The sequence below is a fragment of the Dipodomys spectabilis genome, unplaced genomic scaffold, assembly GCF_019054845.1.
Source record: "Dipodomys spectabilis isolate Male_0828 unplaced genomic scaffold, ASM1905484v1 ptg000067l, whole genome shotgun sequence".
NCBI classification, from domain to species: Eukaryota; Metazoa; Chordata; class Mammalia; order Rodentia; family Heteromyidae; genus Dipodomys; species Dipodomys spectabilis.
Window position 1 is genome coordinate 1,873,236 of NW_024870744.1, and position 15,626 is coordinate 1,888,861.

Genomic DNA, 15,626 nt, shown 5'->3' on the forward strand with positions numbered 1-15,626 from the left:
GTCTGTAATATATAACAGTGTTCACATGTTATATACCATATTTGTGATCAGCAGCATGAGGATATTTAGTAGTGGTTCAACCAGATGAGCGGGAGTTCTTTGTTTCTTAAGTCCTGTTAGTTTTGTCGTATCACCTAACATTTTGGATTTAGCATCCACTTATCAGGGAGACCATGTACCGTTTGTCTCTTCGTTCTTGGCTTACCTTGCTCAACATGATTCCTTCTAGCTCCATCCATTTCCCTGCAAATGCCATTATTTTGTCATTTCTAATGGCTGCATAATATTCCATTGTGTATAGATACCACAATTTTTGGATCCATTCATCTGTGGTGGGGCATCTAGGTTGTTTCCATATCCTAGCTATTGCAAACAGTGTTTATTAGTTTTTTAGATACGGTGTTGCACTATTTGTCCTGGCCAGCCTTGGACCATGATCCTCTTACCTATGCTTCTCATTTAGCTGGTATGACAGGCACACACCACCATACCCAGCATGTTTGCTGAGGTGGAATCTCATAACTTTTTCCCCACGCTGGCCAGGAACAGTGTTCTTCCCCATCTCTGCGTTCTGAATAACTGAGATTGCAGGTGTGAAAATCAGCATGCCCAGCCTTCCCAACTCTTTTGTATTAGCCTTGACCGATTTTTAGTCAGGATTAAATATGTTAGTTAAGGAACAAAGAGAAGGCAAATCTGTAAGACTCAGTGAATTCCAAGGAAGGAGGCAGTGGTCTAGGGTGCACTCTAAGAGAGGTGAAGATTGTGATACCTTAATTAAACAGTGGTTTAAAACAGTAAATAGGGACTGGAAATGTAGCTCAATTATAAAATGTGTACTTAGCATTCTGGAGGCCCTAGCACCAACACCCTACCCCCCCCAAAAAAAAACCCATTTTTTAAAAGCACCAAATTATCATATAGAGAAATCACAAGGTACAGAACCTTTTTTCTGAGCACTTGTATTTATCTGTACACGTATCCAATGCCACACTGAGCTCCTAACTGAATTTAGATGAGCAGCATTAAGGGAATTGCTTTTCCTGATCCCATCTAGTTCGCAAACTTGCATTGGCCCAAACGGCCACTGTTTACCTACCTGTCATATCCTCAAGAATGAAGAGGTCTCCCTTGTCAGCCGCTCTTGTAGGAAGGCCTCTGAGACCTCTTTTCAAGCATTTGCTTTTGGTCTGGGGCTTCTTAATCCTAGGGGCCTGGGTATTGGAGAGCATCAGAGTCAAATTACCTTGCTCAGTTGTGAGGCCCACCATCAACAGCTTGCTCATCTCATTCTTGAAAGCTCTGCTCAGCTACACCAGAGGGTTCATTCATCCTGCAGGCATTTGCCAAGTCATCATGCTAGCTGCCAGAGATGGGGTAGGGGGAAGGTGCTCAAAGGGAAAGGAGCTGTCATGTTTGATAATGACTGAAGGAGGCTTAGTGTTCAGGATGTGAGACTTGTTCAGGAGACCTGTGGAAGTGCTCAGTGAGTACCTGTTGTTTTAGAGACATGGGAAATGCCAGAGCCACTTCTTGGAGTGCAATCTAAACCAGTTTCTCCCATGGAGAGAGCTTGTTGTCAACTTGCCTTCTTTCTGTCTTCTTGACTGTTCATCCTTGATCCTGATTTGAGGACCTTGCATCTGCCCTTCCTATACCTGAAATTTTCCCAGATCTTCAACGGTTGGTTCCTCCTTGTCACGTCCCCAGAGGACTTTATCCTAAACTCTGTCCTTTTTTTTTTTTTTTTGGTCCTAGGGCTTGAACTCTGGACCTGGGCACTGTCCCTGAGCTTTGTTTGCTCAAGGTGAGCCCTCTGCCTCTGGAGCCACAACTCTACTTCCAGCCTTTATGAGTAGTTTATTGGAAATAAGAGTCTCACAGACTTTCCTGCCTGGGCTGACTTCAAACTGTGATCCTCAGATCTCAACCTCCTGAGTAGTTAGGATGACAGGCGTGAGCCACTGGTACCCGGCTTCATTAAACTTTTTAAGTACTGTTTGACTACTTATCATTCACTAAAGTGACCTGGATTATTTCCTTATGCTTATTGGCTATCTCTCCCTTTATACCAGAGTATATGTATCTTAAGAGCAGCCGTTGTATTTAGCTGTTCACCCTGGGCTTCCCCAGTGCCTGGAAGAATATCTGGCATGCAGCGGGTGTTCAATAAATATTGTTGGATGCATGAAAAGAAAATTCTATGGAGAGATGCTACATACAAAGCAGGAAACATATAAACTCCATGGAGAAACAGTAAGAAGCCAATGCAAATCTCTAGCTCTTTCCTTTTTTAGTAAGTCAAAATACCATTTATTTAAAATGATAGTGATGATGGTAACACAGCCAACAGTTTTAAGTACTGTTGTCACACTGAGCTAAGTGCTTTACACACATTAACTTACTTAATCCTCACAGTAGCCTTATAAGGCATGTGTGATCATTCCTATTTTACAGATGGGTAAAACTTAAAGTGGCTAATAATTGGATTACTCACAACTTATGTATGCGTGGGCATTTTCTAAGGAACAGGTCTAGTTTTATTATTTTATTTTATTTTTTATTTTTGTTTTTTGTTAGTTATGGAACTTAAACTCAGAGCCTGGATGCTAGCTTGAGCCGCGATCCGCACATCTCAGACTCCTGAGTATCTAGGATTATAGGCATGAACCACCAGCACCTGGTGTGTTGTGTTACTTTTTAAAAATCCAACTTCAGACAAATTAACAGATTAGATTAGAACTACAACTGTATTTAATATATTATATGCCGGATTTCTATTACTAAAAAGCCAGTTGCAATATGGCTTACATAAAAGAAGGGTATATACAAAGTGTAAGTGATCATTGGGCAATCATTTCCTCCCAACTCTGTGGGCTGAAGGAACAGGCCTTGAGAGTATTCAGAAGCTTGTCAAGTTGTCTGCTTCCCTCTTGTTGGACATTATCTTGCTCCAACAAAGGTGAAGCTGCTTGGCAAGGAGCCTCTTCTTCCCAACATGAGAAGTCAGAGGGGTGGTAGCTGTCTTCAGATGTCTGAAGTGCTGTCAGGGAAGGAAGAACAGATGTACGCAAGCTGGCAAGCTGTGTTGCTTCAGCTCAGATGACAACCTAGGTTACACTGGTGAACACTGGAGCTGACTTCCCTTTTTTGCATGTTTCTTTGAGAAAGTCTGTGTGTGTGTGTGTGTGTGTGTGCGCGCGTGCGTGTGCGTGCTTGCGCGCACGCGCATGCGCTCGCGCACCAGTACTAGGGCTTGTACTAAGGGCCTTGGGCTCTTGCTTGGCTTTTTTTTTTTGCTCAAGGCAGGTACTTTACCACTTGAACCACCCCTCAACTTTCAAGTTTTTTTGGTGGTTAATTGGCTAAAAGAGCCTCAACTAGACTTTCCTGCTGGACTAGCTTTGAACTTTGAGCCTCAGATTTCAGCCTCCTAAGTAGCTAAGATTACAGTTGTGAGGCATGAACCACCAATACCCTGATATGTCCTTTTAAAAAGAGGATTTTTACATTATAATAACCAGCATGCTGGGTGCTAGTGGCTCATGCCTGTAATCCTAACTATTCTGGAGGCTGAAATCTGAGGATCAAGGTTCAAAGCCAGCCCAGGCAGGGAAAGGCTGTGCAGCACTCATCTCCAATTAACTACCAGAAAATCAGAAGTGGAGTTGTGGCTCAAAGCAGTAGAGTGCTAACCTTGAGCAAAAGAACAGTGCCCAGGGCCTGAGTTCAAGCTCCACAATCAACCTAAATAAATAAATAAATAACTTGATCAACAGAAGTGATCATTTATCATTATTTCTTTGTATGAAAAATACATTTTAGTCTCATCATAGCCAGTGCCTTTTGTTTTTACTTCACTAGTCTTTACAACGACCATTAAAGTATAAAATTTGAATTTTTCAGATGAGAAAACTAAAGCTTAAAATATTATAAATTTGCCAGGCTCATGTCTGTAATACTAGCTACTAAGGAGGCTGAGATCTGAGGATTGCAGTTCGAAGCCAGCCCGGGCCAGAAAGTCCAGGAGTCTTATCTCCAACAAACTACTCAGAAAACTGGAAGCAGTGTTGTGGCTCAAGTGGTAGAGCGCCAGCCTTAAGCTGAAGAGCTGAGGGACGGCACCCAGGCCCAGAGTTGAAGCCCTATGACTAACAACAACAACAACAACTAACTAACTAGCTAGCTAACTAACTAAATAAATAATAAAATATATTATAAATTTGTCCAGGGCTAGAAGTACAGCTCAGTGGTAGAACGCCTACCTAGAGTAATTGTGGCCATGGGCTTGATCACCAGCACCACAGTGAATAGAGTAGAACTTGCCAAGGTCACACAGCCAGCAAATGCCTGTAGCTGGATTTTTTGTTGTTGTTGTTCCAGTACTGAGGCTTGAACTCATGACCTGGGTGCTGTCCCTTAGCTTTTTGCTCAAGGCTGGTTCTCTACCAGTTGAGCCACAGCTCCACTTCTAGCTTTTTGGTGGTTTATTAATAACTACCACACCTCTTATTGTAGGAGTCTCACTTTTCTGCTGGGCTGGCTTTCAACTGCAGTCCTCAAGCCTCAGTTTCCTAAGCAGGTAGGAATACCATATGAGCTACCAGCACAAGGCTATCCCCAGGACTTTTTTTTTTTTTTTGGTGCCTGTTTTAGGGCTTGAAGTTCAGGCATGGTTGCTATCCCTGAGTTTCTTTTGCTCAAGGCTAGCACTCTACCACTGGAGCCACAGCTCCACTTTTTTTTTTGGCTAATTGGAGATAAAAATGTCACAGACTTTCCTGCCCCAGGCTGGCTTTGAATTGCAGTCCTCAGATCTCAACCTCCTATGTAGCTAGGATTATAGGCATTCAGCTAGAACAGATAGTTAGCTGTACATAAACATAGTTTGGAACACAGAATCTAGGCCTCCTAGTTGGATCAGCCTCAGAGGTCTCTTGTGTCTTTTTCATATAAAGAGGGCCTTCATAGGGGAGGGCACGTGAGACCCAGGGATTATATATGAGAAAGTAGCCCAGGCTACTTGATTCTTAATGCTTAAATGGGCTCTAATCCTTGTTTCCTTTTTGGTGTTGGATTAAAAAATGTAGGGCAGGGTTAGAATTGGCTGTTAATAATACCCAGGACGAAAATATATGCCGTGAGAGTTTTGGAAAGAAAATAACTTTGTAGGAAGCGTTGCAGCTGCAGAAGTTATTTATGTGTCTTTTAGCACTTGGTTTGATTTTTCTGGTTATATCTCTGTACTTTCCAATCAAAAGATGTCTTGAGAAAAATATTTTTTAGTGCATTTAAGTGAATTTGGTGTTGGGGAGGTCTTGGCATATATTTCAATGGTAGAACGTTTGCCTAGCATGTACAAGGCCCTGGGTTTGATCCCAGCACTGCACAACTGAAAAAAACAAAACACAAAACAAAAGAATAAATTTCTTTTTGTGGGTGCTGGTGGCTCACGCCTGTGGTCCTAGCTATTCAAGAGGCTGAGATCTGAGGCTCACAGTTCAAAGCCAGCCTGGGCGAGAAAGTCTGTGAGACTCTTATCTCCAACTAACCACCAGAAAACTGGAAGTGGTACTGTGGCTCAAGTGGTAGAGCATTAGCCTTGAACAGAAGAGCTCAGAGATAGCGCCCAGGCCGAGTTCAAGCCCCATGACCAACCCCCCCCAACCCCCCCCCCCCCCCGCAAAGTTCAGAACGTTGATGCTTTTACCTTGTTGCTCTATACTCAGAAAGATCTACTGACAGAATTAATTTGTGCCAAGAAAAGCACTGGGCAGTGATGTTCACTGACACATTATGCTAGAGCATTTCTTCTACACCAAAAGCTTGGGACAACAATAAAAAGCACAACTTAGCAATTAAGCATTAATCAGAAAAATAACATTTGGATATAAGTTTTTCAATTCTCCTATACATGTATGCTTTAAAAAACACAATTGTGGCATTCTTTCCCATCTGCAGCTATATAATGTGAATATTTTCTTCTTCTATTGTACTCCCCTGAGAAAAGTGTAACCTTGGTGGACACCAGCAGTTTTTTGCATCTGGAGAGCTGAGCATTGTTGAGAGAAAAAATCCACTCAAGCTGCCTGGTTTCACTTTAAATCATGGTCATAAACCTCAAATTAGCCCTTAGAACAATCCAGAAATGCTAAAATGCAGTAAATTTACTTTCCCAATCTCTTGAAGATATGTGACACCTTTCGTCATACCTCTTGTATACATCCCTGCTTAGCCAGTAACTTCATCTCCTAGGAAACCCCACATATTGCCATTATCTCTGGGCCCATCAGTAATCAAAGGTACCCAGGTCTGGCTTTCTGTGTCTCAGGCCCAACCTCTTCTTCTTTCTTGGAGAAGAAGCTCAGTCTTTCAGTTAGTCTCCCATCTCCTGTATCCCATTTTTTGGTTTCTTGTCAATATCGTAAGTAACATTCTAATTTCTCACATCTTTGGAAAAAACTCCTCCTTGCTTTCACATCTCTGTCTATCCTGTTGGCTCATGATCTTTTTTGGCTGCCTTAGCAAATCTTTCTCCTTTGCCTTTAAGTCTGTCTCCATCCCTAATGGTTTACCAAAAGGTTTCCCAAGGTCAGCAAAGACTTATGTTTCCATCCTTTTCTTAATGATCCAGTCAGAGCTGTGAATTGTCTCCAACTTTGCCTTCTATTTCTAGTTGATGCTAACTCCCCAGTTTATAACTGCAGCTGAAGTAGTCTTCCAAGCACCAGAGCTACCTCCCAACTACCTACCACCCCTTGGAAGTCTCTAGCAATCTCAGCCTCACACTAGGCAAACAGGACCCCTGGTATTCTCTGCTTCTAGGTCTGCCCAAGCATCTTGATATTAGTTTCTTTGTTCAAACCCCAATCTAGGGTTGTTCATGTTACTTTTTTTTCCCTGATTCATCTAAGCCATAACTGATATCCACACACTTCTCTCCAAACCAGTCCATTGCAACCAGCCATGACTTCCTATTCTCATTTCTGCAGTGTGTCAAATGACCTCCCTGCCTTCTGTCACTTTCTAGTACCCTTCAGATAAAATTATACTCCTCAAGAGCCACGGGCACATGATCTGGCTTCATCCTCAGCCTATACCTTCTTTGGGTCCAAGAAACTGTCAAGTGCTTTTTCCTTTTTTCCACTTCAGGCCTTTGTCTCCTTTCTCTCCTTTGCCTAGTTTTTGGCTGCCTTCCTTCTGGTGAAGTCTGACTTCCGTCCCTTGTTTATAGAGCTGCTTATACTTGTTTATATTTTCCTACCATAAAACCTTATTTATTTTCTTTAGAGTACTTAGGAGAAGCTGTGGCTGCTCCCTTCCTGAGAGTGTAAGCCTCCAAGAGTTGAACAGATATCATGTTGTTCTTCCTGGTGCTTAGTACAGTGACTGGCAAATGCAATGGAAGAGTGGATGCATGAATATATATTTTCTCAGGTGGTTATTTCTCATAGGTGCATAGTATCCCATTTACAAAAGTAACCTGATTTACTTTTAACCATTGCATTGTTACTGGTGTTTCTCTTTTTCACCACAATGAGACAGAGAAATAATATACATGACTTTTGGGAAATACTCTTGACTAAGCTATGGACTGTTATGCTGGCATTTAAAATCCTAAAAGACTGGGGATGTAGCTCAACTGTTGAAGTACTTATCTAGCAAATGTGAGGCCCTGAGTTCAAACTCTGGTACCACATAAGCAAATAAATCCATAGAAAGTATTTTTATTAGGGAAAATGAATATGTTAAGTGATAAAAGCATAATATAAGATTATGTTGCTGGGCACTGGTGGTTCATGCCTATAATCCTAGCTACTCAAGAGGCTGAGATCTGAGGATCTCGATTCAAAGCCAGCTGGGGCAGGAAAGACTGTGAGACTCTCAATAAACCACCAGAAAACCAGAAGTGGTAGTGTGGCTCAAGTGGTTAAGCACTAGCCTTGAGCTAAAGAGCTGAGGGACAGCGCCCAGGGCCCAGAGTTCAAACCCCACGGCACCACACACACACACACACACACACACACACACACACACAAGATTATGTATATAATATGATCTTAACTATGTAAATATGTATAGGAAAAAGCTATTAGGAAATAAACTAAAATGTTAATATACATTTCAAGTTGGCAGAATTTCAGATTTGTTTGGGCTTGTCTTTGGCTTATACTTAGGGCCTGGGCACTGTCCCTGAGCTTTTACAGCTCAAGGCTAGTGCTCTACCACTGAGCCACAGCTCTACTTCTGCCTTTTTGGTGGTTAATTGGAGATAACGGTCTCATGGACTTTCCTGGCTGGCTGGCTAAGAACTGCAATCCTCAGATCTCAGCCTCCTGAGTAGCTAAAATTATAGGTGTAAGCCACCAGCAAACACCTTGCTAGATTTTTCCTGTTGATATGTGTGTTTGTACAGGCACGTATGTGCACATTAGTGCTGGGGCTTGAACTCGGTGCCTAGGCACTATCCCTGAGCTTTTATGTTCAAGGCTGGCACTGTACCACTTTTGAGTCACAGCACCATTTCTGGCTTTTTGGTAGTTAATTGGAGATAAGAATCTCACATTTTTCTTTTCTTTTCTTTTTGGGTCTGGTCGTGGCGCCTGAACTCTGGGCCTGGGCGCTGTCCCTCAGCTCTTCAGCTCAAGGCTAGCGCTCTACCCCTTGAGCCACAGAGCCACTTCCGGCTTTTTTTTTTTTAATGTGGTGCTGAGGAATCGAACCCAGGGCCTCAGGCATGCAAGGCAAGCGCTCTACCACTGAGCCACCTTCCCAGCCCCATGAATCTCACATTTTTCTGCGTGGGCTGGCTTTGAACTGTGACCCTAAGATCTTAAGGTCCTCAGTAGCTAGGATTACAGGCATGAGCCACCAACACCCATCTTACTGATTTTTTATTTATTTATTAAAAAAAAAATTTTTTTGTCAGTTGTAGGGCTTGAATTCAGGGCCTGAGCTCTGTCCCTGAGCTCTTTGGCTCAAGGCTAGTTCCACCACTTGAGCTATAGCGCAACTTCTGGTTTTCTGGTGGTTCATTGGAAATGAGTCTGACATACTTGTCTGCCTGTGCTGGTTTCATTTAAACAATGATCCTCAGATCTCAGCCTCCTGAATAGCTAAGCATGAGCCACCAGTGCCCAGTTTTGTTGGTTGTTTTTAAGAGTATTAATAATTTATGTGTGTTGGGGGTGTTTCTTAAAAAAAAAATACTATATGTTTTCAACTTTCTGTGGTGAGTTAATGAAGTTTCTCTTTAGGAAAAAATGTTCCTAAAAACTTCAGAGTATGCAGCTGGGAAGGTGGCTCAGTGGTAGAGCACTTGCCTTGCATGCCTGAGGCCCTGGGTTTGATTCCTCAGCACCATATAAGCAAAAAAGAAAAAAGCCGGAAGTGGCACTGTGGCTCAAGTGGTAGAGCGCTAGCCTTGAGCTGAAGAGCTGAGGGACAGTGCCCAGGCTCAGAGTTCAGGCCCCACGACCGGACCCCCCCCAAAAAAAAACAAAAAACTTCAGAGTACTTTATGACATATCCAATTATTAAAAATACTCAAAAGCAGAGAAACCATCATAACCTAGAGTTATCTAAATGTTTGAAACACACTTGCTGATAACAGGGTTGTGTGTGACCTGGACTTGCAGAGAGGCAGAAGTCACCTTTCCTTTGGAGGCCCCAAAGCTGGTTAGATTTATCTGTGCTTGTGGTGTTGAAACCAGGCTTACCAAATGATGTCTTAAGAGTGTGCCACAGATGTGTCACATCTCTTTCTAGAGCTTGACTGGGGCTCATGTGGCCTGAGCCCTTTATGCACTTAACTTAGGCAGTGGTTCTCAAACCCAAGACCCTGGATTCATGAGGTCCCAGCTGTCTTCAACTAAGGTGTCTTGTGCCTTCTTCATTTCATGCTGTCCGCAGTTAGCAGAATTTCCAGATGCCTCTCATTCTATGACATACTGGCTGCAGAAGCAGATAGCAGATCCATTTGTTTTCTGTAAAACCAGACACTAAGAAGGGTTGCAAAAATGTATAATCCTGCCAGTAGTGTCCCATGGGTTTGTTACTGTGGTAAATAAAGCTGTTTTTCATTAAATCGCAACTTATATTGACATATAGTGGACTTATTCTTATTTTAAATGAATCAATAAACATTTTTAAAAATGTCTTTGGCAAAATTTCTTTGAAGTAAGGGCCTCATCTTTGTTAGGCAGACATTCTACCACTTAACAGTGCCTTCAACCCTCAACATTTTTTCAGTTCTTTGCTTTTTTGTTTTTGAAACACTGATGCTGCTAAGAAGCCAAATCTTGCTTTGAATGCATCATACTCCTGCCTTAGCCTCCCCAGTGCTGGGATTATAGGCATACCATACTTTTCTTGACTCAGTTTAATTAGTAATACAGCAAATACCAATAGATGTCTATCTATATTAACAGCTACTTTCTGGGGTCCTTAATTTTTAAGAGTATAAAGAAATCCAGTACCACAAAAGAAAAAGGTTCTGAGATTAAAGTTTGAGAGCTACTGAATTAAGGATACAGGATTGACCCTTTGAATTCAGAATAACTGTCCTTATGGTGGGTTATTGTGGCTCAGTCAACATATTGGTTGAATTATACAACTCAGGAGAGCAAGGCCTAAGGGGAAATGGAATAGTGTAATAGGTAGGTGTAGAAGTCTTAAAATGATAGTAAATTATCTCTCCCTCTCTCCTTCTCTTTTAGAAATCATGCATGATGTGATAAAGAAGGTCAAGAAGAAGGGGGAATGGAAGGTAAGTAGAAAAGTAATATTATTGGCCTTAATGAATGAGTTTGCGTGAGAAGAGTAGGAGGGAAGGAGTTGGCACAGTGAGGGCGTTTGCTGTTACCAGAGGTTCAAAATGTGCCTAGATTGAAGAAAGGCCGCCTGTTCTGACTCTTCATAGGCTCTTGGTTCAGAAGTATCTTGGTCATAAAGCTTGTCATAAAGATCATCTGGTAGAGTACTCAGCACTGAGATTCTTTTGTTGTTGGTGGTGGTTATGAGGCTTGAACTCTGGTCTTGGGTTCTGAGCTGTCCCTCAGCTCTCTAGCTCAGGGCAAGTGCTCTACCACTTGAGCCACAGCGCCACTTCCTGTTTTCTGGTGGTTCATTGGAGACAAGAGGTTCATGGACTTTGCTGCCTGGGCTGGCTTTGAATCACGATCCTCAGATCTCAGCCTCCTTAGTAGTTAGGATTACAGGTGTGAGCCACCAGTGCCCAGTAGCATTGGGACTTCTTTATTCATCTAATAATCTTACTTGATGGTTAGGAGCATGGCTCAAGTGATAGAGCACCTGCCTAGCAGGAATGAGACTCTTGAGTTCAAACCCAAAAGGAAAAAAAAATCTCCCCTAGAATCTGTTTGATAAAGCAGTAAGTACAGTTGTTCTGCTTGATGTGGGAGAAGAAGAGACCCTTTTAACTCCTTTCCTGGCCACAAGGCATCTCTAGGAAGCCCCCACAATTTAAAGCCTCCATCTGGTCTCTCCCCATCTAGCTCTAACTATGTAGGACAAGAGAAGCAGCTTGTTTATTCATTTTTCTTTGAGAGCAATGCTGGAAAACACAGAAAAACCATGAAGCAAATATTAAAGCTGAGCAGATGGATAATGGCCTAAAATGACTGACACAGAAGTGGCCCATGACTTTCATGCACATTGTCAACAGTTTAAGGATCACTTGGTTGTCTGGAGCTAGGTGCCATGCTGGCTAGGGAGGCATCCAAGGCCTCTCACTCTTATTTGGCTTTTTCACTCAAGGCTGGCACTCTATCACTTGACCTGTAGTTCTACTTCCGGCTTTTTGGTGGTTAATCAGAGATAAAAATCTTATGAACTTTCCTGCTCAGAGCTGGCTTTGAACCATGATCCTCAGATTCAGACTCCTGAGAAGCTAAGATTACAGGCCTGAGCCACCGATGTTGGGCTACTAGTCATTCTTGCCCTCAAGTTTTCTCCCAGTTGGGAGCCCATACATGTCACATTGCTGGGCCTGGGAGCAACATGGCTCATGCCTACAAAAAGATTTTGAAAACTCACTCTAGCCTTGTAAAATTCTGTTTCACCCATCAGATTGGTCTTCACCTGGCTATCTGGTGGGAGTTCTTTGTACCCTACCCATCATGGATTTTTTTCCCCCACTTTTTTGTGCCAGTCCTGGGCTTAAACTCTGGGCCTAGGTGCTGTCCCTGAGCTTTTGTGCTCAAGGCTGGTTCTACCACTTGAGTCACAGCTCCACTTCTGGCTTTTTATAGTTAATTGGAGTTAAGAGTCTCACAGACTTTCCTACCCAGGCTGGCTTTGAACCATGATCCTCAGATCTCAGCCTCCTGAGTAGCTAGGATTTCAGGCGTGAGCCTCAATAGTGGATTTGTAGACATGGGAATTTTAAACTATTCTCCAAGAAGCTGCTTCATAAAATAAAACTATTTGGCACTTGTACTACAGCAGAAAGTTTTCCCACACCATCTGTGCTAATGTGTCTAGTTCCTATTGCCTCCTTGGTTTATATTATTAGAGAAAAAGAGAAAAAGCCTTAAGTGTAGGCTTCTCCCTACTCTGGGCTGAATGGAGCAAGTGTGGAGCTTTAGTTCAGGATTGAAATGTCCTTGTTCTAGAATGTATGTTCTGAGGAGGTTAAGACTCCTGATGACATACACATGAAGCCTCAGGTGCCATAGGTGTGGACACTAGTATTTTTTTCTCCTTTAAGAACATGTTATCAACTGGGCATGGTGGTTCTTGCCTATAATCCCACCTACTTGGGAGGCAGAGGTCTAAAGGATCACTGTTAGGGACAGCCCAGGCAAAAAGTTAGTGAAAATTCAACTCAACTAATAAGCTCAGTGTGATGACATGCATCTGTCATCCCAGCTATATGGGAAGCATAGATAGGAAGAACATAGTCCAGGCAAAAATGAGAGACCCTATTTGAAAAATAATTAAATGCAAAATGGGCTGGAGATGTGATTTAAGTGGTAGAACACCTGCCTAGCAAACAAGTGCAAGATCCTAAGGTCAAATCCTAGCACTGCTCCCCTAAAAGTTATCAGCTGGTCATGGTGGCCACACCTATAATCCCAACACAGGAGGATCACACATTCCAGGCCAGCCTGGGCTACATAGCAAGACCCCATCGCAAACCCCAAACCCTCCCAAAAGCCACATTATACTCTGAAAAAAACCTCCTTAGTTCAGGCACGAACCAGCACATCTGGCAGAAAAACTACTTTTTTAGCTTATGAAATTACGTTAAGATAGTGAGAGTGAACACTAACTCCTGGAAGGTTAGGTAGAGATAGGGGTGCTCATGCATCTCAGCAGACCTGTGGTTCATAGGAAACATGGATTCTTCCACATTCTGCATTTCTGATGCTCTTGTTGTAAAGCCAGATGCGGTGAAATAATAGGAGAAGCAAGCACTGTGTAACCCATGAGTTGCTCCCTTTCCTTCCAGGTGCTGGTGGTAGACCAGTTAAGCATGAGGATGCTCTCTTCCTGCTGCAAGATGACGGACATCATGACCGAGGGGATAACAAGTGAGTGCAGTACACAATCAAGTTATACATATCTTCCTTTTTCATTGTGCTTTACTCCTTCCTACTCATTCTTCTCACTTGACAGATGCTTCCAACAACTTACATTATGAGATTGTAGGTCCCTGACGGAGACCCACAACACCTGGTCATCCCAGGACCCTCAAACCTAAATGCAGTGCTATGTGCTCCTCAAATGTCAGTGAAGGAAATGCCAGAGTAAGGTTAAATCAAGGGTGAGAAACAAAGGCAGTCTACTCAATAGCAGAAAGAGCTGCACACTTAACAAAGGAAGAAAGCTACTTACCAAAGGAAGAGTTCCCGCTTTCACTAGGGCTCAGGGAGATGCCACTCAAACCACAGTGAGACACCACTGGATACTCACCAGATTAGGACATTTAAGCTCCAATAATTCTAACTGACCAAGGATGTTAAGAAAATGGCAACTCCAGTATGATGGATGGTCAATTAGTACTGCTACTTTGAAAAGTGCCTTTCAGTGTATAGTAAACTTGAAGACAAGTTCACTTATGATCAAGCAAGTCTCATTAGTCCAGAATTTTACCTGGTTAATTGGAGATAGGAGTCTCATGGACTTTACTGCCTGGTCTGGCTTTGAACTACAATCCTCTGATCTTAGCCTCCTGAGTAGCTAGGATAATAGGTATAAGCCACTGCCAACCAGCTCTAAGTCAACTTTAAAACTAAGATTGTCCCTGTTATCAGTTTGTCATTTTCCTCACTGAATTTCTTTTTTCTTTTCTTTCATTTCCTCTTCTTTTCCCTCCCTCCCTCCCTTCCTTCTCTTTCTTTCTTCCTTTCTTTCTTTCCCAGTCCTGGACTCTGTCCCTTTTTTTTTTTTTTTTTTTTTTTTGCTCATGGCTAGTGTTCTGCTACTTGAGCTACAGTTCCACTTCCAGTGTTTTGGTGGTTAATTTTTGTTGTTGTTGTTGTTGTTTTGTTTTGTTTTGTTTTTGTCATGGGGCTTGAACTCTTGGCCTGGGTGCTGTCCCTCAGCTCTTCAGCTCAAGGCTAGTGCTCTACCACTTGAGCCACAGTGCCACCTCTGGTTTTCTGAGTGGTTTATTGGAGATAAGAGTCTCAAGGCCTTTTCGGCCCTGGCTGGCTTTGAACCGAGATCCTCAGATCTCAGCCTACTGAATAGCTAGGATTATAGGTGGGAGCCACCAGCACCCAGCTATGTTTTGGTGGTTAATTATAATCTCAGTGACTTTTTTTATCTGGGCTGCCTTTGAACTGTAATCCTCTGATCCCATCCTCCTGAGTAGCTAGGATTATAAGCATGAGTCACTGGAACTGGTCTTTTCTTCTCTTGTGATGGTATGGAGGTTTGAAACAAGGGCTTCTTTCAGGTGCTCTACCACTTGAACTATGCTTCCAACCTCCTCACTGAATTTTTAATTTTTTCTGCAGCCAGTGCAGTGATTGCACCTGTAGTCCCAGCTATTTGGGAGGCAGAGGTAAGAAGTTCACTTGAGCCAAAGAGTTTAACCAGCCTGGGCATCATAGCAAGATCGCATCTTAAAACACAACTAATTTTTTATCTATAAAAAAAAAAATCTTGGGGCTGGGAAGGTGGCTCAGTGTAGAGCGCTTGCCTTGTATGCCTGAAGCCCTGGGTTCGATTCCTCAGCACCACATAAGCAAAAAGAAAAAAGCCGGAAGTGGCGCTGTGGCTCAAGTGGTAGAGCGCTAGCCTTGAGCTGAAGAGCTGAGGGACAGCACCCAGGCACAGAGTTCAGGCCCCACGACTGACCCCCCCCCCAAAAAAAAAATCTTGGCACTGGTGGTTTATGCCTATAATCCCACCTACTCAGAAGGCTAAGATCTGAGAATTGAGGTTCAAAGCCAGGTCATAAATCATAGAGACTCTAATCTCTATTTGCCAGCAAAAAGAAGGAAATAGAGTTGTGGCTCAAGTGGCAGAAAACCACCTTGAGCATAAAAGCTAAGCAAGAGCATGACCCTAAGTTCAAGCTCTGCTCTCGGTACACACACACACACACACACACACACACACACACACACACACACACACACACACACACACAC

General features: G+C 42.8%; 1 protein-coding gene across 2 annotated transcripts in view; it reads left to right on the forward strand.

Annotated features, from left to right (window-relative positions):
- Stxbp1 (syntaxin binding protein 1) overlaps positions 1–15,626 on the forward strand; it is a 74,392-nt gene that overhangs the window by 25,886 nt on the left and 32,880 nt on the right. For both annotated transcript variants that reach the window (XM_042681197.1, XM_042681198.1), the window contains exons 2-3: positions 10,719–10,768; positions 13,475–13,556. In XM_042681197.1, the coding sequence (XP_042537131.1) occupies positions 10,719–10,768; positions 13,475–13,556 (132 nt within the window). The remainder of the gene's footprint in view (positions 1–10,718; positions 10,769–13,474; positions 13,557–15,626) is intronic.